The following is a 23,891-nucleotide window of genomic DNA, read 5'->3' as shown; positions in this document are numbered from 1 at the left end:
ACCATGCATTGGTTGCAAATTCGCGTCATACGAATAACTTCTATGTTTAATACTGATAATAGCGAAGATACGTTGGGGGCCACTCGTGAAGAGGGTACAATAGGTAACCACTAAGGAGTACTGGATTACATCAAGAGAAATCCAAATGAAAATATATTACATTTAAGTAAGCTTTTGAATCGTCATTTTACAGAATTGTATTGTATCAAACATTGTAAACGTAAATCTACCACCGGTTTATAATTAATAAAAAAACTCTTTAAAAGCTGTTTATTATGATGTTGTGTAGAATAATTTTCCTTTTATGTATTAAAAATAAATTGGCAAAATAAATAAGTCTAGTAAAATTCTATAAGTGATTGATCGTCCCTTCTTTTCTTTGAATATAAAGAGCAGCTGTTTGATTTAGCAGCTTATCATTCTATTTCATTATACATTCTTGTCTATAGATGCTTAGGATTCGTAAATAGTTACGGTTTAAAGGGGGCGATCTTATGGCTAATAGCTATCTCTTTCAGACAGTGGGAGATAGATTGAAATAGGTGATTTAGGTAGTTTGTTGGGCAAAATAAAAACGTATAATATTTACAAACTAATGCATACCTAATACATATATATATAAATAATATACACTAATTATTATTTTAAGATAATAAAATACTAGCGACCCGCCCCGGCTTCGCACGGGCGCAAGCTAATACTAAATAACTACGGAATGTCTTTATATACAACGTTCACATATTTTTTGTCATTAGATAATACAAACCGCCATTTCCGTCTTTAAATCTGTAATATCTTCGAAAATATTAATTTAAATTACATGCTGTAAAGGGCAATATTGATCTTTATTAAATGCACAATGTATTAAAGGTACTTAATTACATAGATAAGGATTAATGCTGTATTCCTTAAAATCATTAGTAAATAAGCTATTATTTTCTCGTAAAAAGTAAAGGATAAAAAATATTTATTGTGGATTATCTTTAAGAGATAGACATATGCCATCCCGGAATTTTTAGTAGACTTTTTTAAGGTGTACAATACTGTAGTACATTATTTTGATCTATTTCGTAGGGTTCAGCGAGCGTTTACGATGTAAGCGTACAAAAAGTGTTTGTTTACGACATCATATTAGAAACCTCTACATAAATTCTCTATCTAAACCGCTAAAAAATAAAGTGTTTCTTTACTATATTATGCATTTATTATACATAAAAACCTTCCTCTTGAATCACTTAATCTATTAAAAGAAACCGCATCAAAATCCGTTTTGTAGTTTATAAGATTTAAGCATACACAGGGACAGACAGATAGCGGGATATTATAATCTACCATTCGCCAAAATATTGAAAAAATATACACAAGTACTCATTAGTTAACAAAGTTATATATTCTAGAAAATGACAAAAACATTAAGGAACTCATAAAACATGCAACTGACTATTCAATTTTATCTCTTATGTCAACTGAAGATGGCCGCCTCGCTGCCCGCGTGTCATATATTTTCTCCTGCCACGTCGTCGGTCCGGTGACGTCACTTCCCCGGCCACGTCACTCAGAGTAATAGTGTAACGAAACATAAAAAGATGTCTATGATTTAATTTAAATGAAAGATTTTCATGACGCATTACTACAGTTTTTCCATTGCACAACTATCGTTGCGTAAAGTTTTATAATAACTATATCGATTACGCTAGTGAATTTTCATAGTATAGATTATATCAACTTATAAAAAAAATAGTAGTCATTGCATTTCTATTGTAGGCTATTTATTTGTATTGTATATGTTTATGTTAATAATGGTTGTAACGAAACGCTATATAACATTGCGCAATTTTCATTGATGTACTTGTCATAAAACACCTGGCATGTTTGTACTGGAGTTGGAATTTTAATGTCGTATATGACATATACTTATGTTCTAAAGAAACTGCCTTGGATTGTTTAAATAGGTAGGCGGACATGCGTATGGGCCATGATGATGGTGACGTGCGTATGACATGATGGTAGTCACCACCGCCCATAGATATTTACATTGCCAATCGAACCTTGGAAACTAAGACGGTACGTCCCTTTTTTATGGAATACGTGGTAGGCGTGCTCACCTGATGGAAAGTGACTACCACCACTCACGCACATTTGCGACACCAGGGGCTTGTAGGTGCGTTCCCGGCCTTTGAAAAATGTGCACGCTCTTTTCTTGAAGATTCCCAAGTCGTATCGGTTCAGGAAGTTGGTTCCACAGAGTAGTTGTGGAAAATTAGATAGAAATTCCCTCCGAAATCGCGCTGTTGCGGATTTTGGCCCTTTTACCTGTGGCTTATTTATCCTTCAAACCGGAACACAATAAAACTAATAGTATTTCTGCTCTAATGCGTCGCTCTTAATACCTATAAATCTTCGACCAGATAATCCAGAACTGATATGTTTTGTGTTTAAATTAATATAGTAATCAAAGGATTTACGATACAACAAAATTATAGAAAGCGTTCAAATTGTTGTTGCCAAATTAAAAAAAAAATTAAGAACGGTTCTGTGCGAAAGGTACAATACAATTAGTGAGTTTATGGTTGATACACCTCGGGAATGTAACGATCGCCTCCCGGCTATTTCTTTACATATTGAATATTTTTAAATAATAAAATTGACGAAAAAAAAGACTCGCCGAGTTTCTTACGCCGGTCCGGTCAGGGTATTTACTTATCCGAACCGGTGGTAGTGTTTAATTTGACAATCAATACGTGAGTATAATGCTACTATATTGAATAAAATACTTTGATTTGTTTTGATTCGATATACGAATTACAACCGACTCGTAGCGAATAATAACGTAAAAATAAATAATAAACTGTTTGCTATAAAAACTTGCAAAATTTAATTTAATGTCAACAAAGCGGGAAATTTTATATATATTGTTTTTATGCGATAAGCGAAATTTTACGTTGCAGTACTCACTAGTTCTCATCTGCAAAAAAGTGATAAACCGTGATAAACCAATAGGCTATTTGACAATGCGAAAAATAAAGTGTCAATTATTGTCATCAGTATATGCATTATCCGTCTTATTACAAAAAACTAAATAAACCTTGGTTTAAACCTGGACTATCTAGTCCAGGTTTATCTGAAAAACCATGGTCTAAATTCATTCGTATTACAAAACTTAGTAAAACCATAGATTTCTTAGTACTGCCATTTGAACCATTCTTTAAATATCCACCACAGATTAATTCATATATCGTTCGTTCATTTTGATATCATTCTATAATAACGTTCCGTATGCTTAGAAAATAAAACGATTCAATGTTTTGCTAATGATTAAATTACGTTTACAAGTGATGAAAGTAATTGAAACTGTTATTTTGTATAGATGTATATATAATTTATTACGTCGCTTGTAGTTTTATGTTTTAGCACATTATTTAATGTATCTTAACTTATAATATACGTGTAACGAAACGCAAGTTTCGTTCGTAAGAAGTTTCGCGCGTAATTTGAAACCGGAGCAACAAGGGTTGAATTTTGCTAATTTCGTCTTGCACTCGTACACTATTTTAAAGTCATTTCGTGATGAGTCAGGAAAAAAGGAAACGTTCTGAGAATTGGAGTACTGAAGAAAAAGTAAGTACTTAAACATAAATTACTTCAAACTTGAAATCAGTCTTTAAATAAATTATGTACCTAATTCTAATATAAAATTTATAGGATATACTACGTGAGATGATTGGGCAGTCACACCACATTATAGAAAATCGGTGTACAAAAGCTTCCTCCAACAATAAAAAAACTCAAGAGTGGAAAGATATAACAAAGAGGTGTTTACATTTTTAAAACCTACCGTACCTATCCTTATTATGCGTTACTTTCTCAACAAAAATGATCAACATTGATTAAATATTTTCAGATTAAATGAATTGACGGGAAAGTGTAGGTCAGACGGTGATGTCAAGTTAGCGTGGAAGAGGATGAAGCTCACAGCTAAAGCCAACTTGTCCACTCATTGGCAAGATTTAGGAAAGACGGGGGGTGGGAATAAGCCCAAGTCGCCTTCACAGGAAGATCTAGCCACAATAAATATTGTTCCAGGCGATTTTATTGTCGAATATAATAATTTTGATAGTGATGCTATGAGACCTGTGGTAATAATAATAATGTATTTTTTATATTAAAAAAATAAAACACTATTTATTAATAAAATTTATATTTAATCATCATTACTTGTAGGCCGAGTTGAATGTTTTGGGCCACAAAAACATTGAAATAGAAGCGGGGCCAAGTACAGCTGTACCACCATTAGATCTTAAAGAAAATAATGAGGTACAAGCTGAAAAGGGCCAGGGTAAATATAAAATATATAATTTTGTACTATTTGTACCATTGTAATACTTACATATACATGAGATGAATTTAAAGGATTTAATTTTCATTTTATTAACTATAAATAATTATAATTCTTTTAGGTACTTCAAATAATGTAAATGTGGAAACTACTACAAAAAAAAGAGTTTTATGTACAAATAGTGATCCAAAAAACAAGTAAGTAACATAAGAATATATTCATATTACTTGCTTTATAGAATTTTGTTTTATTTCTTTATTTAAATAAACATTTGTTAACAATATGTTTGTATTTAAACTATTTACCTTGATATTTATGTAAAAATGTTAAAAAATTTACAGAAAAAATAAAATGGCAGAAGAAATATTGCGAACCAACAGTGCATTTAAACAGAGGCAGTTGGAGATGTTAGAATTGGAGCATCAATATAAAATTGAAACATATAAATTAAAAATTAAAAAATTAGAACTTCAAATTGAGTTACTAGAAAATAATAAGAAGTCCATTAATTATCAGTAATTATTAATTGTAAGTGAATTTTAAACAAAAAAAATCATTTATAATATATCATTTTGTCATTATATTTATGATTAAAGGTAATATTGATTTTCAGGTTCTGCTGAGCAGTTAAAAGTGCTATTTATATAAAAATAAATTAAAAAAGAGAATTTTATAACAAAATGAGGAAATTTTTAATAATTAAAGATATATATAAATAAATAATTTAAATTAAAAATGTCTTTCTATGAATTGCCGTCTCCTTATATTTCCACGTACATTATTTTCAATTGGTTGAACTAACGGTTCAGAAGTTTGTAAGTTAAATTGATGGCTGTTCGGCTCAGTATTGAACACATCTTCCTTCATATCAAGAGCAATATTATGCAGTACAGCACATGCCACAATAGTTTTTCTGGCAGTTTCTATATTGCAATATTGCCCTCTTAATAAGCACCGGAATCTCTGCTTCCATAGACCAAAACATCTTTCTACTACATTTCTTGTTCTAATGTGAGCAGTGTTGTATCGTTCCTCTTGAGGTGTTGTAGGGTTCAGTACAGGAGTAAACAAATATGGTGTACAAGCATAGCCACTGTCTCCTAACAATATGCCTGAGAATGCACCAGCCTCAAATCGCTGCTTCAAACGACTTTCTCTAAATATTCTAGAGTCATGAACACTCCCACGCCACCTGGTAACAATGTCCATGATTTTACATTCTGCATCACAGGCGACCTGAAACAATAGTTAAAAATTGTAGTGTCTGTTACTATCAATAAGCATCAATATATTTCATAAATACATTCAAAGAAAAATCATATAAGTTAATAACTGCCTGCCTGAATAAATGATCACAATTTTAATATTGTATTGATGTATAGTAATATCAATACCTGGATATTGAGGGATGGAAATCCTTTGCGGTTAATATATAGATGACCACCATCTACATTTAACTTTTTAATTCGAACATGAGTACAGTCAATTGCACCAATTACTGTAGGGAAGTTAGCTATTCAACGAAATTTTTGCATTGCTTCCTCTTGTTCTGTTAATGTAGCAGGCATTTTTATAAATCTATGTGATATTTGAGCAATGGCGTCTGCAACTTTTTTACACGTTTGACTTATAAAAGGTTGTGAGAGTCCATGTAAATCGGCCGTGTCATCCTGGATCTATAAAAAAAACAATAGCGTATATTAGTATGAAACTTAGGCATAATTTAGTACACAATGATACTGATACTAATGTGATACATTCAATTTAAGATTTTAATCTACTTACTTCATGTCGAGCCCAGCTTCGTAATGCGCAAACGACTTGTATTTCGGGAGACACTGAGCACCCTCTAGGATCTCTGGTTAAATCTTCCCTTATTAAATTAATTATTTTCATTGCGTAACGTTTGTTAAACCTATACTTTTGCTTGAAATCTTCATCGGATAGCTCAACGAAAGGATTTCGTCGCAGACGATTTCTGTTATTTACGCGTGGTGTTTGTAACAACTCGATGACTTCCATGTCCTCGATATCGACTAAATCAACCATGTCCATGTCCATTTTTTTTACGTTATAACAGTACAACACAACAAAAAAGAAAATAAAATTATCAACTGATTGTAACTTTTAAACTTATAACAGAAACTTTGACAGATACGCTTTAAACCATCGTAAAACCTGAGTCACAGAGGTTTAAAGTTAGTCCACAGTATAATCTATGGTTTATCGCTAAACCCGTTTTTATAATAACGTTTTTGCTTAGACCCTAGTTTAAACCATGGTTTTTAGTTAAACCGCTTTTTGTAATGAGACTGAATGAGTTTAAACGTTTCTTTTTTTTAAACGTTTGTCACGTGACGTACAATACAGGCACGTGATGTCACCGACCCAATTGCAGCGCCATATTGTCAATGTAGCTTTTTTTTTTGTATCTCGTTTGAAGTAGTGCTGGTGGCCCTACTGGCCTTTACAGCGTCACCGAACGTTGGGGCGAGTGTTAAAACTCTGCCTTAAGGTGAACCCTTTTGGGCTCGAGAGTGACTTTCGTCCTGAGGGTGTCTCCTATGAGCTCGTACCTCGGCTCGGAACGTAGTCGGTTGGGTAAACAGTAGTAAACAAGTCAATGTAGCGTTTTCGCGCGATATTTAAATATGGAATTTATAATTTGATATTTTTCAGAAAATATGTACTAGAATGAAATAAACAAACAACTTTTACTGGGTTCCTTAACCTCTACTAAATAATATAAATTGATTGCCTATTGAAAAATAACCTATTGCTTGTTGATTATCATAAGAGTAAATGTACAGTTTATTCTAAAATTAAATGAAGAGGAAACAAATATTATACAAATAGGAAACGGAAAAACAACGCAGCTCTTGTTTGTAAATAGAACTGAGTATATTAGTAATAGTCTGCATAAAATCTTCGTTTTTCGAACAACAATACTGAGTATTTTTGTGTTCCGGTTTGAAGTGTAAGCCAGTGTAACTATAAAAGAGTAAGGGGCATAACATCTCAGTTCACAAGGTTATTGGCACATTGGCGATGTAACGAATGGTTTTTGACGGCCACCCTGACGGTTAAAGGTCACCACCATCCATAGACATTGGCGCCGTACGTAATAGTAATTATTCCTTATATCTCCAATGCGCCGCCAAAGTAATGAAAAAATATAAAGATTGCTAAAGTTGTGATCATAATGTATGGTGTCACCGGATTGTCGATATCTGAAATATTTTGACTCATTCGATATATTCGATAGTTTAAATTAAAAAAATATAAGTGGTTGTCACTTAGTATTCTATTTTCAAATACTAATACTTTATAGGGCTCTAATCCAAATATGGCTTTGTATTGTGTTTCCATTAACTTTAGAAATATCTATGGTCTGAGCGACTTGCGTCACACGATTCGCGTTGTATTCCTAATAAGGTTAGAGAAGAACAGAATATATAAAAGCTCCTGTTACAGAGGATTTATCAAAAAAAAAAACACAAGAGGCCTTGTGGATATGAGGATCTGGCCACTTGACTAACGAGGTCTCGTGAGCTTACTTCGTGGTAGGGTTTTATGCAAGTCCGCCCGGGTAGGTATCCAGGATCATCAGATATTCTACCGCTAAGCACCAGTACTTAGTATTTTTGTGCTCCGGTTTGAAGGGTTAATGTGACTACGTGGTGGCGCATTGGTGTGACGTGAAGGAATGGTTATTATTTCTTACAGCGCCAATGTCTAAGGGCGATGGTGTCCACCATCAAGTCATAATCAGCCTGTAAATTTCCCACTGCTGGGCTAATGCCTCCTCTCCCGTTGAGGAGAAGGTATGGAGCATATTCCACCACGCTGCTCCAATGCGGGTTGGTTGCACCATCAAGTCGTCTATAACATACACAAAAACAATGGAAAAACATTGATAATTAATAATGTTTACCAAAGGTATTTCCTGATTCAATATTACATATACGATATTTTTACCGCTTGTGTAATATTTTATCGGTTGCATGCTATTGCATAAAGTCATCATTCCTTGATTTATATCCAGGATAAATGTCTATGTAATTTAATTGTCGGAAAAGAAATGCAGGTGAATCTACTTACGTACCCGTGACAGCTTTAAATTTTATTTAATATTCTAAAATGACAATTCAAAAGTGTGTATGTAAGAGCCTACTTGAATTAAATATGGTATATTTTGATTTGCGAATGGTTAAGGCTTCTAATCATGATTGTACATGGCTATCAGGCAAGTGGTTGTCCAGGAGCCAAGACTGAGTGTATAGACTCCGTGCGGAATGGAAGAAAGATAGTAGTACCAGAACACAGAGTTTACTATTAATCTCTGTGTTCATTTATTAAAAGATAAATACAGATCGAAATCCTAAATAAATGGAATCAAAGTGTAGTGATGAGTCAACGTGACCCGTCGTCATTATCGGATAACTCCCTGTAGGAATCATTTCTAATTATATACTAGTTGTTGGTAATTGTGCTCGTATTAACCATTTACCGAGGTGCTGTTTCACTAACACGAACGCACCGTGCTCCCAGAGACCACCGGTACCGAATAACAGCTTATGATTTTTTTTATAATTTAGATTAAGAAGTTATAGATAGTTCTATAACGTGTATTGATCTGTACTCGGAATTTACGTGTTCTTGATTGCTTATGTTTTAAGTGTAAAGATAATTTAAATCGTTAAATGATCCGAGTAATTCACGACGAAATGAATTAATATTTTGTATTTTATCGTCCGATTTTTTACACAACATTTAAGCGAACGGTCAACTTATTCAAATTAAACCCTTTAAATATGAAGTAGGTACTCGTATATGTATATATAATCCTTGGAGTGTAAGTAATGATATGCACAAATAAATACCGGGATCAACGTTAATAATAAATATATTTTTTTTTTTTAAAACACTAAATTTTATCCCGATTCAAAGCCGCTCAAGTCGTTTCACTCCCGTTAAACGTCATCTTTTCCTATGTGATAAATGTAGCGTAGTATTCCATAGTCAATTCCATAGTCAAACCTTACTTAATATTTGTCTCGGTCTAGTAGATCCTTTATATTTGCGTGAACAACCTCTTTAGGTTTAAATATTAGTGTAAATTTACATTTTTAATTTGGCCGTTATATATATAAATTCAAATCATTTGTAAAAAATACATTGGTAAAGAAGGCATATTATTCGATAGATGATAAAAAAGCGTGGAGTTAATGCTTGTTGATTTCCAGGCAGGATATATTACATACGTATATAATTTTATTTAACTAACATGACTTGTATTTTTAGATGTTGAAAAAGAGTAATTACTGAGTTTTTTGCCGGTTATTCTCGGTAGAATCTACATTCCGAACCGGTGGTAGCTTCACTTAATATAGTTTGTTAAATGACGATTCAAAAGTGCTTGTTAAAGCCTACTTGAATAAAGTATATTTTGATTTGATTTGATTATCGATATTTTTGTTTCCAAAGTATGTAATCACAAGTTCTAATATTTATTCTGTCACTGTCTTTTTTTAATCAGTCAATGAAGTCTTAAATCTAGCAAGTATTTACATCTAAGTTTCACATTTTTACAATTTACTAAATTTAAAACGGGTGAAACTGCACAGTGAAGCTACTTTTGTAATAATATTATATACTAAACCATTCTCTGAAAAGAAATATATCTACTGATATAAGTGTTAGGTATATTAGTTTATTAGCTTTTTCGGCTAAGCATTACAAAAAAGAGTCATCTCCTTTGAGAGTAAAGAATTAAAACGAATCTCAAATGGTCTAAATACTTTAACATTTTTCTATCTGTTATATTGTGTGTTATGTAATTGTATATGCATTTAAAAATTATGAAGCGTTATATATATATATACTTAACAAGCGACATGGGTGGTTAACATTTATTTAGTCTCGAAACAAAAAAAACAAATTCATGTATCATTTCGAGTTTACTCGAGCAAAACCAGTTTGCACAGTTAAGCGCGTGGAGCAAAAAAATAAGCGAAGGCATTTAGAATTCGGATAATGCATTGAATTATGTACATTATTATATTAAACCGTTTTTTTTTTGCTGCAAACAAAACTGCTAACCAAATTATACACGAAATGAAATACATTTAAAGCGCACAAAGAAATAATTTGAACTAACGATTAATTAGCATAAATTGTTACTATCAATTCAAATTTTTAATTGTTGTAAGAAACCCACTTCGTATTTTCCATTTATAAACTAACGTAATATTGTGTAAAACGACGTACGAGATTTTTGTCATATATTTTATAGTTTTCTTAAATCATTCACGTTTAACCTTTTATTTACAGTACAACGTTTTATTTATCTTTAAAAGTGAATGTATGTTATTTATTGACAGTTTTTATGTATTTCACGTCACTAGCATATCCTAAATCGTTTACGTATAAGCTGCATTCATCAATAAATTATCTTTATAAAAAATCTAGCTCAGTACACATTCTCAGTAAGTATTTTAAAAATTTAACGATCATTTAAATCGGTTTAATTAAAAATAAGTAGGAAAACAGACATTCGACATGAGTGTAAGGATTTTAGGCGCTTTTGTTTTTTTTTTACGAGTTTACTTACGAGTTGTCACAGACACATGCAGGTTTACTCACGATGTTTTCCTTCACCGCCGAACACGAGATGAATTATAAATACAAATTAAGCACATGACAATTCAGTGGTGTTTGCCTGGGTTTGGTTTACCTGCAACCATCGGTTAAGATGCACGCCTTCGAACCACAGGGCCATCTTGGCTCATGATAAAACGGTTCAAATATATTGTATAGCGTTTTTTTTTTTAATTTACATACTTGTCTCATTAACGACTTGCGTTCGTGCCGTTTTGAGTTTCACTTTTTTTGAGTTAGTTGATATTTTTGTTACTGTTACGTTATAGACAATATTAATACTAATAATGCACTATTGGCACATCTCTTTGTTTTTGGAGTATAGCTGCGAATACTATTACCAAGCCAAGGAGGATCGAATTAAAAGTCGCCTTCTTCCTTTTTGATCAGCTCATCAAACACCCTAGTTGCTCTGTTGTTTTTTTTATACTAATTTAACATATTCTAATTTAACACGTAATACAATTTTAATGCTACAATCTAAAGTTGAGTAAATTGGCATTAGGTGATGATGTCCTTCTGAGTGATATTTGTGACGGTGACCAATTTCAAGGGAAACCAGTCAATTATTCAGGACGTATTATTAGTGCACAAGTGTGTGTGTGTGTAAACACAGGTGCACTCTCATAAACCAAAGGGACGGTAAATCCAACACGACTAGAGTTCCTGCGCAGGAGCAACAACTTTTCGTCTTTTCAGTGGCACGGGAGCTTACGCACACACTTCCAAATTCTAGACTCCGGGCCGTTGCCCGAATTTTTGGATTGAAAATCTCAATTATTTTGTATCGGCCTTAAAATTTAAAAAAAAGCATTTTTTTAAACAGATACTCTTTTTGACTTATTAAAATTGAGAGTTTGTATTATAATTCTACGATTTTAAATGCTACAAGCTTATGCTGCATTCCTAATCACATTGAATACGGATATGTATTTGTAGTTTAGTAAATTGATTACCTGTACTGATTTCTTAGATAAAATTTTAGTATTCGAAATAAAGTGCACTCTTACTTTTTATACGTTGGTGTTTTTTATGAGTTTTGTTTCTTGTTATAAATTTTCTTAATTATAAATATAGTACACATGAATAATATTCGCAATGATTTTGTTTTTGTACCCAAATTCTATGCGCGAATATTCTCGGTACGTACACACTTATACTAAAGAATAACTAACCCGTTTGAATATCAATAGCTTCTATAGAAGAGACATTAATAAAAAAAGTTAAGCACCGGATATAGCCCTCAAGAGTTACTTCGTTGGGTTAAAATAATATGATTTTACAACAGGATCCCAGAACGTGTTCGAAATGACTGTAAGGTGTTAACTAAAAAAAAATATTGTTACGGAACATTCTTGTACAAAAGTTTATTACACTATAAATGTGTTCATGGAGGCGATCACTTGCTAACAATTTTTTTGTTATAATATATGTTGTAAGTCATTACAATATCTGATAAAAAATCCCGCTTAGTTTCTTTCGGACGTTCTTCTCGGGTCAGGGCATCTTTTCAGATTCCAAATTCTATATCGAATAAATGAATTTTAATTGAAATTAAAAATTGATTTCCTAAACCGTCGATTTTTTTTTCATTTCATTGCATCCGCAATTCACTATGGGATATTATACCTCAAAAGATAAACTTTTTAAGACTATCTATCTATTTTATCTATCATAATAACATAACATATAAAACATAATCAGCCTGTAAATTTCCCACTGCTGGGCTAAGGCCTCCTCTCCCGTTGAGGAGAAGGTATGGAGCATATTCCACCACGCTGCTCCAATGCGGGTTGGTGGAATACACATGTGGCAGAATTTCGTTGAAATTAGACACATGCAGGTTTCCTCACGATGTTTTCCTTCACCGCCGAGCACGAGATGAATTATAAACACAAATTAAGCACATGAAAATTCAGTGGTGCCTGCCTGGGTTTGAACCCGAAATCATCGGTTAAGATGCACGCGTTCTAACCACTGGGCCATCTCGGCTTTCACAACAAACTAATTGGAATAGTAGTACCTATATATAGTACACGAGGAAGCAAAATGTGTCACGTGACATCACAAAACAAAAGAATTGATGGAAAAAATCGTTTGAATAATATTAAAACCGAGAAAAGTAGATGAATCATTCAGGTAATTCCCAAAAGGTAGATCATGTACTAATATAATAAATGCGAAAGTATGTCTGTCTGTTCTGTTTTCACGCTTAAACTACTGAATCGAATTTGATGAAAATGATTAACGAAGCAAGCTTGAATCCGAAGGATGGATTTAAGCTACTTTTTTCACGTTTGCAGGGGCTATGTTGGATATAAAGTGTTGTGTACAAGTTATTGAAGAATTTTCGTCATAAACTGAATTCAAAGCGGACGAAGCCGCGGCTACAGCTAGTAACAATATATAATCATCATTCTTTGTGTAACAACTTAACCCGTATTAGATCCTTTTTTTTTCTTTATTTGATGTACGAGTGAGTACAAATTAGTGTTGCGTATCAATAGTCTACTACGATAGTCTATCGATAGTTAAGGTGTCAGCGATAGTATTGTCATCTGTTAATACTATCGATAGTATCGATGGCTCCCCTTGATCAATACTATCGATAGTATCAATAGTATCGCTGCAACCAATAGTATTGCTTACAGGGAGCTAGTGATACTATCGGTAGTATTGATCTAAACGATACTATGGATAATATTATCGATATCCTGAATAGTTTTCGAGATCAACTATCGATAGTCGAACTATCGATAGTTCTGCAACGCTGGTACAAATTGTTGACATTCGCATTTTTTATCTTATCTTACAGTATCACTTTGTCTCGTGTACTAAGTTTCCTTAAGCTGTTTCCCTTCATCTCACGTTCGATTATGAGAGGGAGCAGCGTGAGAATATCGATAATACATGTGCCGGATGAAATACTGTCAAATGTGTGTTCACGAACTCACGCCGAAGTAGCATGGCTAGACAAATTCCAAACTTCCATAATGGAGAGCAGGCCTATAATCGATCCGTGGGTCAGGTACAAATTAAAACGCTAATAGCTTATATAACTTGTTCTGAGCGAAGCTCATTCAAGTACATAATTGAGCTCAGTTTAACCCGCTTGTTACTCATCAGATTAATGGAATCGAACCATTACAATTAATTTAAGTAATTCCCCGGTCATTTAAAGAAAATTACAACGAAAAAAAAATAATTATGTGTTGTGCATTAAAAGTACCTTTTACTGACGCACTGATGTGAAGTGAGACTAATAAGGAGATTCCGTTATTTTGTGACATTAACGTCATGATATTATTTAAATATTGTGTGACAAACTCATATTTAAGTTGCCTTTTTGCAATATAAATATTTTCTTATTATTCTGACGAAACTGTCGGATGTCAATTTCATTCTGATCATCATTAAAGTGTCCATCACATTTATAGTATTTGTAAATAATTTGGACCTTGGTTCAACATATTGTATTAATTATAAATATATAAAAATGAAAAAAGGCTTTGATCGCTAGTAGCAGATAAAAAGAAAGTAGTATCGTAAAAACTAGGATAGACAGTTAGATATACTTGTATTATAAAGTGATAGATCATAACTTAAAAGCTCTTAAAGTTGTTGGGTATAAGGCGATTCTTGTCGTCTATTGGACTTTCACTTGTCATTCGGTTACTGTGATTTGGCCGAAAGTGTACTTGCGCGAAGTTGAAAAATCGTTGATCCTGCGCCTGAACTTTCTTCGGCCGTATCGGATATGTCGACCAATCGGATTATAAGAGTGCACCTGTGTTTGCTCGTACACTAGCACTATAATATACCTTTAGCCTAATGCAGGAGAGAACAATCCAAATAAACGACATTTGAAATCCAATTGACGCAATATCATTGGTCGAGAGCTTGAATAATCATTATGGATTTTCAGAAAAATTATCGGAAATTTAAAAGTAAAATTAATTGAATAGTTACGAGGAATGGTGTTATATGATAGATACTGATATATTAATCAAGAACCTTTAGCAGTGTAAAATATCGCTGAGCTATTAGCAAGCATTAATTATTCGATCAGAATAGGCTATATGTCTAGCGTGATTGGCTAGACTCTCTTTTGATTGGCTGCCTTCGCCAAAATTGGTCAAGATGATTTCTTTCTTTCCTTCGTTATATGAGGACACTGCAACTATGTTTACACAAATACTACCTAACTTAATGTATTTGTGCAGATTACTTGTGTTTAATATTGAAGACTTAAGGACAAAGTTTAATATGTGAACATAATTTGCAATTGTTTTTCTTAACAATCAAACTTATATGATCTTGATGCTCGTTGAATCTTTAATGTCGCTCTGACATGATTATTTTATTTTTTTTTCGTTCTCTAAAATTTAGAATGTGTAAGTTATCTAATCCTTTTTTTTATATTGTATATATCTAACTACTTTTGTCTTAAAAGCCTTAATTTATAGTGATTGATCAATTGTAAGATTGATTTTACATTTTCAATTCGTCACAAATTCATTACAATAATGTAATTTCGTCTATTATTTGCCTATATTGTTTTGAATAAGTAATCCCTCGCAACATAAAAAGACACTCAGTATGGAAAGTTTTTTTTAAATTATCTTTGTAAAAGCATGATCATATTTTAAAACTTTGTGAGCAAACTAAGTAACTAATGTATTTTTAAAAATTACAATTGTTTGTGTATTCGCACTCTACCTGTAGTGTTTTGGATTGATTGAATATATTCTGTATATATAATAATTGGACAAACGAATTTGTAAGGTCAAATAATAAAATAATATATGAGTTTCCCATTTAAGCTCATAAATCATAAAAAAACAACAAAACAAAAGATATAATGTTAAATATATTTATTATTCGATTTGTAAAAAAAAATTACTGGCTTAAACCAGCCAAGAAATTAAAAAATATTTTATCACATGCAAACTCATACGTAATTTGTTTATTTTGCTAGTATTACATTTTAGTTGAGATAACTTTATTAATCCATGGTAAATATGAATAGACCTTCGTGTAAACACTTGGTACGCCTTTTCTACCGCACGGCACTGGTCCAAAACTAACGATTCCGGCTAATGTGTAACGACCACCTTCTTCCGACATTAATGGACCACCGCCGTCTCCTCTACAAGAATCCAGACCCTGCTCGCCGCCCGCGCAAATGTGGTTGTCACTGACTGATGCTGAGACCCGATTTGGGTTTTCTTCGTGTTTGTAAATCTCCTTGCATCTCTGGAATATAAATGGTTATTATATTGAGACGATCCTTACGGTTACGTTACGCTACCGAGTCTGTTCCAATCAAACTTCGAGAGTTTTTCACGATAAATCTGAGTAGAATTGTAGCTTAGGGGCATTTTAACGAATTTATATTGGTTACAATGCGTTTCCGATTAAATTTTTCGATAGAACAGCAACTGGATCGTTGTTATATAAGAATACGAAAACGTTTAAACGGCGACGGCTACTTTTCAATTCGTTGGTGATAATTTGGTTAGCAGCTAGATAAGATAATTAAGTTTAGTCTATCGACATTTTTTATGCATATATATTATTTGTGCAGTGATAATTTACTTAAGGTTTTTGATTAAAACTTTGGCCTAAAAAATGTCATACGAATCAAAAAATGTATCGCTGGTTCTGAGATAAAATGGTGCTATTTCATGAATTCAGAAAATCTAATTCACAGTACATATAGAACAAGTTCAAATTTACATAACGTTATACACATCCATTAAACGGTCAAAAGCAAACATAAAATATTCCGTCTCGCGTTTGCATCTTAAGATATATTTTTATATAAATATTCCGTAACTACAAAGATCACGCCACCAAAGAAGGAACTATGAATGAAATAGAAAGCAGAGTAGATCAATACTATTATTAGTATCCTGTTATGTAATTAATCACTTTTTCCATGCTATTTACCTTGATAGGGATGAATGGCAATTCAACGTAATGTTTGACAACATCGTCTTCTCGGTCGCTGGAAGGTTTGCTGCCCCAGCCAGCGTTGATCAATCTTAAGTTGTTCGGTGGTGAAGCGGTGATGTCGGATGTTGGTAGACAGATTGGCCTTATGAATTCTGAAAATGTTGATAGATACGTTGCTTTACAGCAGTGAGTACACTGCTTTATAGATATACACATAAACCAGATAACAAAAGATACTAAAAATAAGCCCAAACAAGTGTATAAAAAGGAAAAAAATAATGGTGTCTGTGCAAGCTAAAACTGTATCTTTTCCATAACTAACTTTTTCATTTATGACTTGGATGTACCACACTAAGTAAGTAATATTAGTGACCTTGTGGATTCTTCACTAACATACATGATGGTTCGACTAATACCTGATAGCATCGCAGAATCTCGTATTCGCGTGTTTCCGGACATTCAAAATGTAGTAATAGATTAGACAAACAATTGAGCAAAATTTTGGAAAGAGATCCAAAATTATCCCAAGTATACTCTCTATTTATTTTAGCAGAGATAAGAAATAACTTGTATTTAATAAATATGACAAAACTGTGTCATGTATACATACATACATTCATATATAATTAGTACATTATTTATATTTAGTTAAATGACTGTCTTCGAATGATTGGTCTTTGAAAAATAAAAACTAAACCAAAAATGTTATAGTAAAAATCGAATTACGAAAATATTTAGGTATTTTCGCTGGACTTGTTGATGATTTTTCTTATTTTCCGTAGATTTCTAAAGAATATATCATTTTGATAAAAATATCCTACAAAATTGTAGTTTACATGAAGTTAGAAGATAGCTTACCGTTAAAAGGCACTTGTTTAGCTAGTTTGATGATGGCGATGTCGTGGCCGTGGTATTTTGGCAAGTTGAACTCAGGATGCGAAACAACAGATTCGATTGGTATCGTGATGGCGCCACCGTTGCAAACTTGTTTTCCTTTTACTATTAGACAATCTGGACCGGAATTCGTTTTATTATATTCGCCAAGACGGACGTTTTTCCTGAAACAAATTTAAAAATATCTCCTTTTAAAAAATTAATACGTGTGGACATTTCGAAAGTTTTATATATTTTTGGGTGACTTTTGTAATAAAATAAAATAAAATTAAAGCAATTTCACAGGAATTATAATTATATTTCTTTTCCCATTATTTGTATTTCCTAAGACTTGCTGATTGTTTATTTTTTTTGGCCTAGCTTCCATAAAAACTGTCCCCTTCTCTGGTAAGTTGTTAATTATACATTGTTTAGGAGGATTACTTTGGCAATTTCTTTCATATATCTTGCATAATTAATTGTATACTTGATAATCAATGTACTTAAAACATATGATCTTTGTCTTGATTAAATGAATACCAAATGCGGGTATAATTTTTTTATACTTAATCTAAGACTCTCATATATTTTATTTAAAAAGCTTAAATCTTTATTAAGGTATGCTTATGATTCGTGAATGCGAATGTTTAATAGTTAAGTTATAGAAAAAAAATCTAACGGTACGGTACTAAATGCGTTGTCTGGTGTTTTTTAATTTAAAGTAAAGAAAAAAGAGCGCTGTTATTTATGCTTACGGAGCATGGTACAGGCATTGAGCGGCGGTCAATACGTATCTGGAGCTGATAAGAACACCGGTGCACGTAAGTCTGCCTTCATTGTGTTCAATCAGAGCTAGCCAAGGGAACTGGTTGATGGCAGCGTCTCCACCTGAAAGATTTTTGATTTGTATTATTTTTTTTATATACAGTTTTTACAGGAATTTGTGAAAACGACTCTTTAATTCTTCTCAAAATTTACATTTTTAGTTACGTCGACAAAGTCACCAGACTGTCGTATGAGTGCTTTAAAAAAGTTTTTTACCACAATTATGCCGTTTGTCGTTGTTGTAGTTTTGTCAATATATGTTATATTGATAAAACTTGTTTTTTATGCATATACTATATTAGTACAGATTAATAGATATATGTGTTAAAAAACCAGTTTAAGTGATAATATTTTCCTACTAAGTATAAGGATAAATGTACGTATGTAAATTTGAGTATATTGTAAAAGTACGTATTGTGTTTAATTTTGGATTGAAAATACCAAAGTGATTAATTCTAATGACACAACGTATGAATGACTGTAAAGCTTTGAAGAAAACTAAAAAAATATATATCTTGCTTGGCTTAGGTCGTGTCACATTCGTGTTGCTGTAGCTTTAAATACAATGTCGCGATTATAATTTCGTTTATAGATGATTTTTTACCTTTAAATTTATTAATAGTTTGTAATGTAAATAATTTTGGGACATTTTTTATAAATTATCAAATAGTTTTTCCGAAATAGATATACTGATATTGTGGTTTCAGAAACTTGTAATTTGGTGTTATAAATTTATTTCTCGTGTATATAAAATGTTAAAAAAATCACTATTGATAACAAAGTAATATCCTATATTTTTACTTACTAATATTGCGATGGTCATCAGCGAGATCTAAACCGCAGCATTCTGATGTAGGGCTGGGTGGTTCTTCACTCTGACCACATGTGTCTGAAACTATTGCATTAAAATGTTATTCTATAGTAAGCAACGTGCTTTTATTGATTCTTCTTCTTGTGTATCGAAAAATGACGTCGCTCTGTTCGGAAAGTATAACGTTAAGTTGTTCCTCGTTTGCTTTTAGGTTTCCATCCTTGCTTTTTTCCTTTAACCGAATTCTGATCTAAAGGTGTTCTATATTGTCTCTCCAATGTTCTTGCTTTTTCTCAATATGCAATAAAATCTAATTTAATTATTAAGTTATCCTTGTTAAAGGTAACGGATATCAGATGAAGATTTTTCAGTCAAAAGCTAAGCAGCTCTATAGGTTGCAAATACATTTTTAGTGAAGTTAAGATGGGATAATATTATTAATATTTTATGTATCTATGTCCACCACGAGTACGACATGTTGCAATTTAAAAACATCCTCAAAGTTACACTCTTGAAACCTTAATGAAGACCTTACCCACGTCAATTATATTCATCAAGAACATTAGAATAATAGATTCATATCAGAATGTCGTCTATACAATGTTTTTCAATTTAATGCCAAGCTTAATTGGTTATTAAATAAATATAAATAATACACATGCAACATAAACACAGGCATAAAACGGAAGAATTGTTGTTAAGAGCATGCGTGAAACTGGTTTTGTAATGATTATGATCTAATTTATGTATATGTCGCATTAAAATGTAAATTATTTCGATAATTTATAATAAAAGATGTTGATTCAATCATGCATAGCAATCAAGTAAAATGAATTATATTAAAGAATCTGAAATTAAACATCGGATAACTATGATGATATAAACTAATGATGTAATGGAAGCGGAAGAAAATGAAACGGAGAGACGTTAAATGCGGTTGATAATGAAAATTAAAATTATAAATTTGACAATGAATATGCATTTGAATCATGTAAAGCTCGGATTTCTGAATTTAAAGTAGTTATGTTTTGTATTGATTCAAATGATGATGATATTCATACTAGACACCTAAATAAACTATTATGAATATTTTTGTCTAGGCACATATATATATTTCGACGGATCTTCGAATCTATTACCGGTTCGAAATGTTAATTTTACTAAATAAAAACCAACTAAAACTCAGCTACAAAGATAAACTACGTTACACGATTTGTTTCTGTTGCTACGTAAGTTGTCGATATGTCGTTGTTGAACTACACGGTAGTTTAAGAAGAATATTGTTATTGTTATGAATCTTTAATATACACTGACTACTTAATTTGACCGGATTTTTCATGCGAAAGTACACGAAGGATTTAGGTACTATTCTTTTCATTTGAAGCTAAATATCAGTTACAATAATTAACAGCATGATTACCTACTATTAATCGATCCCACTTGCAAGTAAGTTCGATAACAAGCCTACAGTTTACCTGCTGGAACATTTCGTTTATTGTTATTCTTCAGTTTACAATGTGATCGTGTATCTTTTATATTACCCGTCTATAAAGACGAACTTAAGTTGATTTGGTCAATCAGGCAAATTTATCTTTTTAATCTTCTAGACAAAAGAAATTCACTGACTGTCATAAAATCTCTGAAGCTATTGCCGTGTAGATATCTGCTAAGAATTCAGTTTTTGAAAATTAAACCCTTATGATGCTGATATCATTATGAACAAAAAACATCTAAATTTTTTATTTAAATCTGAAACATGGTATAAATATTTCTAATGTAGCACATATTTTTAAATCGTCGATGAATCTAAAAGATCCGTGAGCAATCCCAGACGGAGTTATATTTTATTTATGTTATATTGTGCGTCATATATTATGCAAAAACTGGAAACGAGAATCAAATAAAAACTGCAAAGAATATTTTTTATTTTATTTTCATTAGGACAACCAACAGTAGATACAATATAACATCCAAAATAAAAAATAAAAAATTACATTTCAAAATTATCAAGGCAAACGTTCTACAAGTTAGCGCAATACGTGTTTCTTGGATGATTAAGTCATATATTTTTTGTTTTTATTGCAATCGGCTCATAATAAAAACAAATGCTCGTTGTTATAATGTGTTATTTAGTTTCACGTTTTAATAAGATAATATACTATTTGATTTATTAGATGTGTGAATAAAATTGATTAATAATATATTAGGAAAACTTTGATGAATAAGACGTGTTACTCGATAAATAATTTAGGTAGATGATTAAGTGTGGATTTAGTTTCAAATGATTTCCATGTGGGTTCAGTATCATTATTCCCAAGTTGTGCAATCAATAAGAAGTCAATAGTTTTGTAATATTCTTTATCCAAATTCTCTTTATATTTTACAACTAAATATTTTTGAACGTTATCCGGAATGAATTAAACACCATGAATAGATAACATAATTACGATTTATAAGTGCAATTTATTTTCAGCTTTAAAACGAAAAATTGGTGCCTTTTTTAAATCAAGGTTGAGGAAAAGATAGTCATTCATGATTATTGGATCAAATGTTATTCTGAGTTTCTTGCATATATACATATGTACATTAGCATATATGCACGATCCTTGTAATATTTTTAATGATATTCATATTTATGTTATGATATTTAATATATCTAATATAATATTAAATAGAACTAGCTCATCCTGTCGCTTTACCTTCGCGACATTTATAGTGCTTTATTTATATCACACAAACCTTCACCCCCATTTTACCCCTTAGAGGGATGAATTAAAAAAAGTACAATATGTCCTTCCCCTCGATTCAAACTATCTGTACACCAAATTACATCTAAATCGGTTCAGTAGTTTAAAAGAATGAAGAGGTAACAGACAGTGTTACTTTCGTATTTATAATATTAGTATAGATTTTATTAAAACAGTAGAGTCGTTTCAAAATCAAATAGTGATTAAAGTTTCAATTTAAACTTGACATTCGCCATTCCTATGGAAATTATTACCGAATAAAATAGCAATGAATTAACGAGTTTTCTACTCACAGAAACATTCGAGATAAATGGAAGTTCAAAATTTAAAGATTAAATTACCAGAACTATATTATAATCTTTTTTATTAAGTACTTCAAGTTATTTAATATTAGTAATCAACAAAAACATGAAAGAGAATCTTTTAGAATGTGATGTTTTTGGATTTAAACAAGTGCTACATAACTTGTAGACAATAAATGACTAAAGTCATTAAACTAACATTAAAGTCATTAACACTAACACAAGAATGATGTTAATGAAAAAATAATAGTTACATCAAAAAAACGTAAACCAAATAACGAAGGAAATTCAAAAATGAGAGCATTGAACAACCTCTTGAAGTTGATAACAAAAATAAACATTTATAAAACGCGAGTGCTTATTGATAGAGGAATATTATGCCAAACTCGACGCTTCACTTACCTGCGAGAGCAGCGCAGAAAGCAGACACAAACGTTAAAACTAGAAGGTGACTCATTTGTGATGACATTTCCTACTCGTCCAACCGGCACGGACGTCTGTCTTCGACTAACATACAAATAAAGCCCATCATGTTTTTTATATCACGTGAAAAAAACAACAACATCGGATAAGTTATTGCACTACGAATAACATCCAAAGGTGTCGAGGATACTCAATCGTTTACGTTGAGCTTATGTTAATTATAATATAGATGTATCTTTTCATGTAACCCACACTTGATAAGATATCAGATTCTTAATTAAATTAACAATCCCTTATGTGAATGCGAAAGTGAGTTGTTGATTTGTCCTTATTCCATGAGCGACGTGATTATTCTTATAGATAGATATTTTGCGGGCTGGAGATCGAGAAAGTAAAGCCGCTGATAAAACTTAAAGTTACAACACAAAGTTAAAAACACTACTAGTTTTAATAGTTGATAATCATTTAAAAAAACACGGTTGAATAGTTTAACGATTTGTTACTGTGGTACTTTTGGTTAATACGGGAATGGTTGCGGAATTATTGGATCGCTTGTTGGTAGATTTTGATTGATAGTAGCACTGACTAGATAGGAAGTTTAGTTCAGATCATGCTAGCGGTGGATTGGCCATGGAAAATTTAGTAATGTAATTAGCAATGCTTATAGTAGTCGTCAACCATTTTTTATGGTATTAGGCAGGTGGACTGACGAATGGGCCACCTGATTGTTATGGTCACCATCGTCCATAGACATTTGCGCTGCGAGAAATATTAATCATTCCTCACAACGTCTTTGTACCACCAACTTGAGCCCGTAGTCACTGGCTCATTAACTGGCACACACACCCATGTAGTACAAAAACACCATTGCTCTTCGTTTCTGTGAATAATAACGTCGTAGTGTTGTGTTTTATTAACGTGTGTTACGTTACGAAAAACTAAATATCCCGGTTTGG

At 32.0% G+C, this 23,891-nt stretch overlaps 4 protein-coding genes across 5 annotated transcripts in view; 2 read left to right on the top strand and 2 right to left on the bottom strand.

Moving 5' to 3' along the window:
- The window catches only part of Mim (missing-in-metastasis), a 201,281-nt gene that overhangs the window by 142,660 nt on the left and 34,730 nt on the right, over nt 1–23,891 (top strand). The window lies entirely within an intron of this gene.
- Nucleotides 1–23,891, bottom strand: part of LOC113397777 (phenoloxidase-activating enzyme-like) — a 67,989-nt gene that overhangs the window by 40,215 nt on the left and 3,883 nt on the right. The window lies entirely within an intron of this gene.
- On the top strand, nt 3,430–4,533 carry LOC135193969 (uncharacterized). Its single transcript, XM_064218640.1, has 4 exons — nt 3,430–3,618; nt 3,703–3,812; nt 3,902–4,136; nt 4,458–4,533. Exons 1-4 carry the CDS (start codon nt 3,568–3,570, stop codon nt 4,473–4,475), a joined length of 414 nt encoding a protein of 137 aa, XP_064074710.1. The 5' UTR covers nt 3,430–3,567; the 3' UTR covers nt 4,476–4,533.
- Nucleotides 15,856–23,031, bottom strand: LOC113397779 (phenoloxidase-activating enzyme-like). Its single transcript, XM_026636236.2, has 6 exons — nt 22,915–23,031; nt 19,458–19,547; nt 18,583–18,715; nt 17,813–18,012; nt 16,949–17,106; nt 15,856–16,252 (listed from the first exon to the last, which is right to left on the bottom strand). Exons 1-6 carry the CDS (start codon nt 22,979–22,981, stop codon nt 15,977–15,979), a joined length of 924 nt encoding a protein of 307 aa, XP_026492021.1. The 5' UTR covers nt 22,982–23,031; the 3' UTR covers nt 15,856–15,976.

Source organism: Vanessa tameamea, chromosome 23 (assembly GCF_037043105.1).
Source record: "Vanessa tameamea isolate UH-Manoa-2023 chromosome 23, ilVanTame1 primary haplotype, whole genome shotgun sequence".
Classification (NCBI taxonomy): domain Eukaryota; kingdom Metazoa; phylum Arthropoda; class Insecta; order Lepidoptera; family Nymphalidae; genus Vanessa; species Vanessa tameamea.
This window is presented reverse-complemented; position numbering and strand designations above follow the sequence as displayed.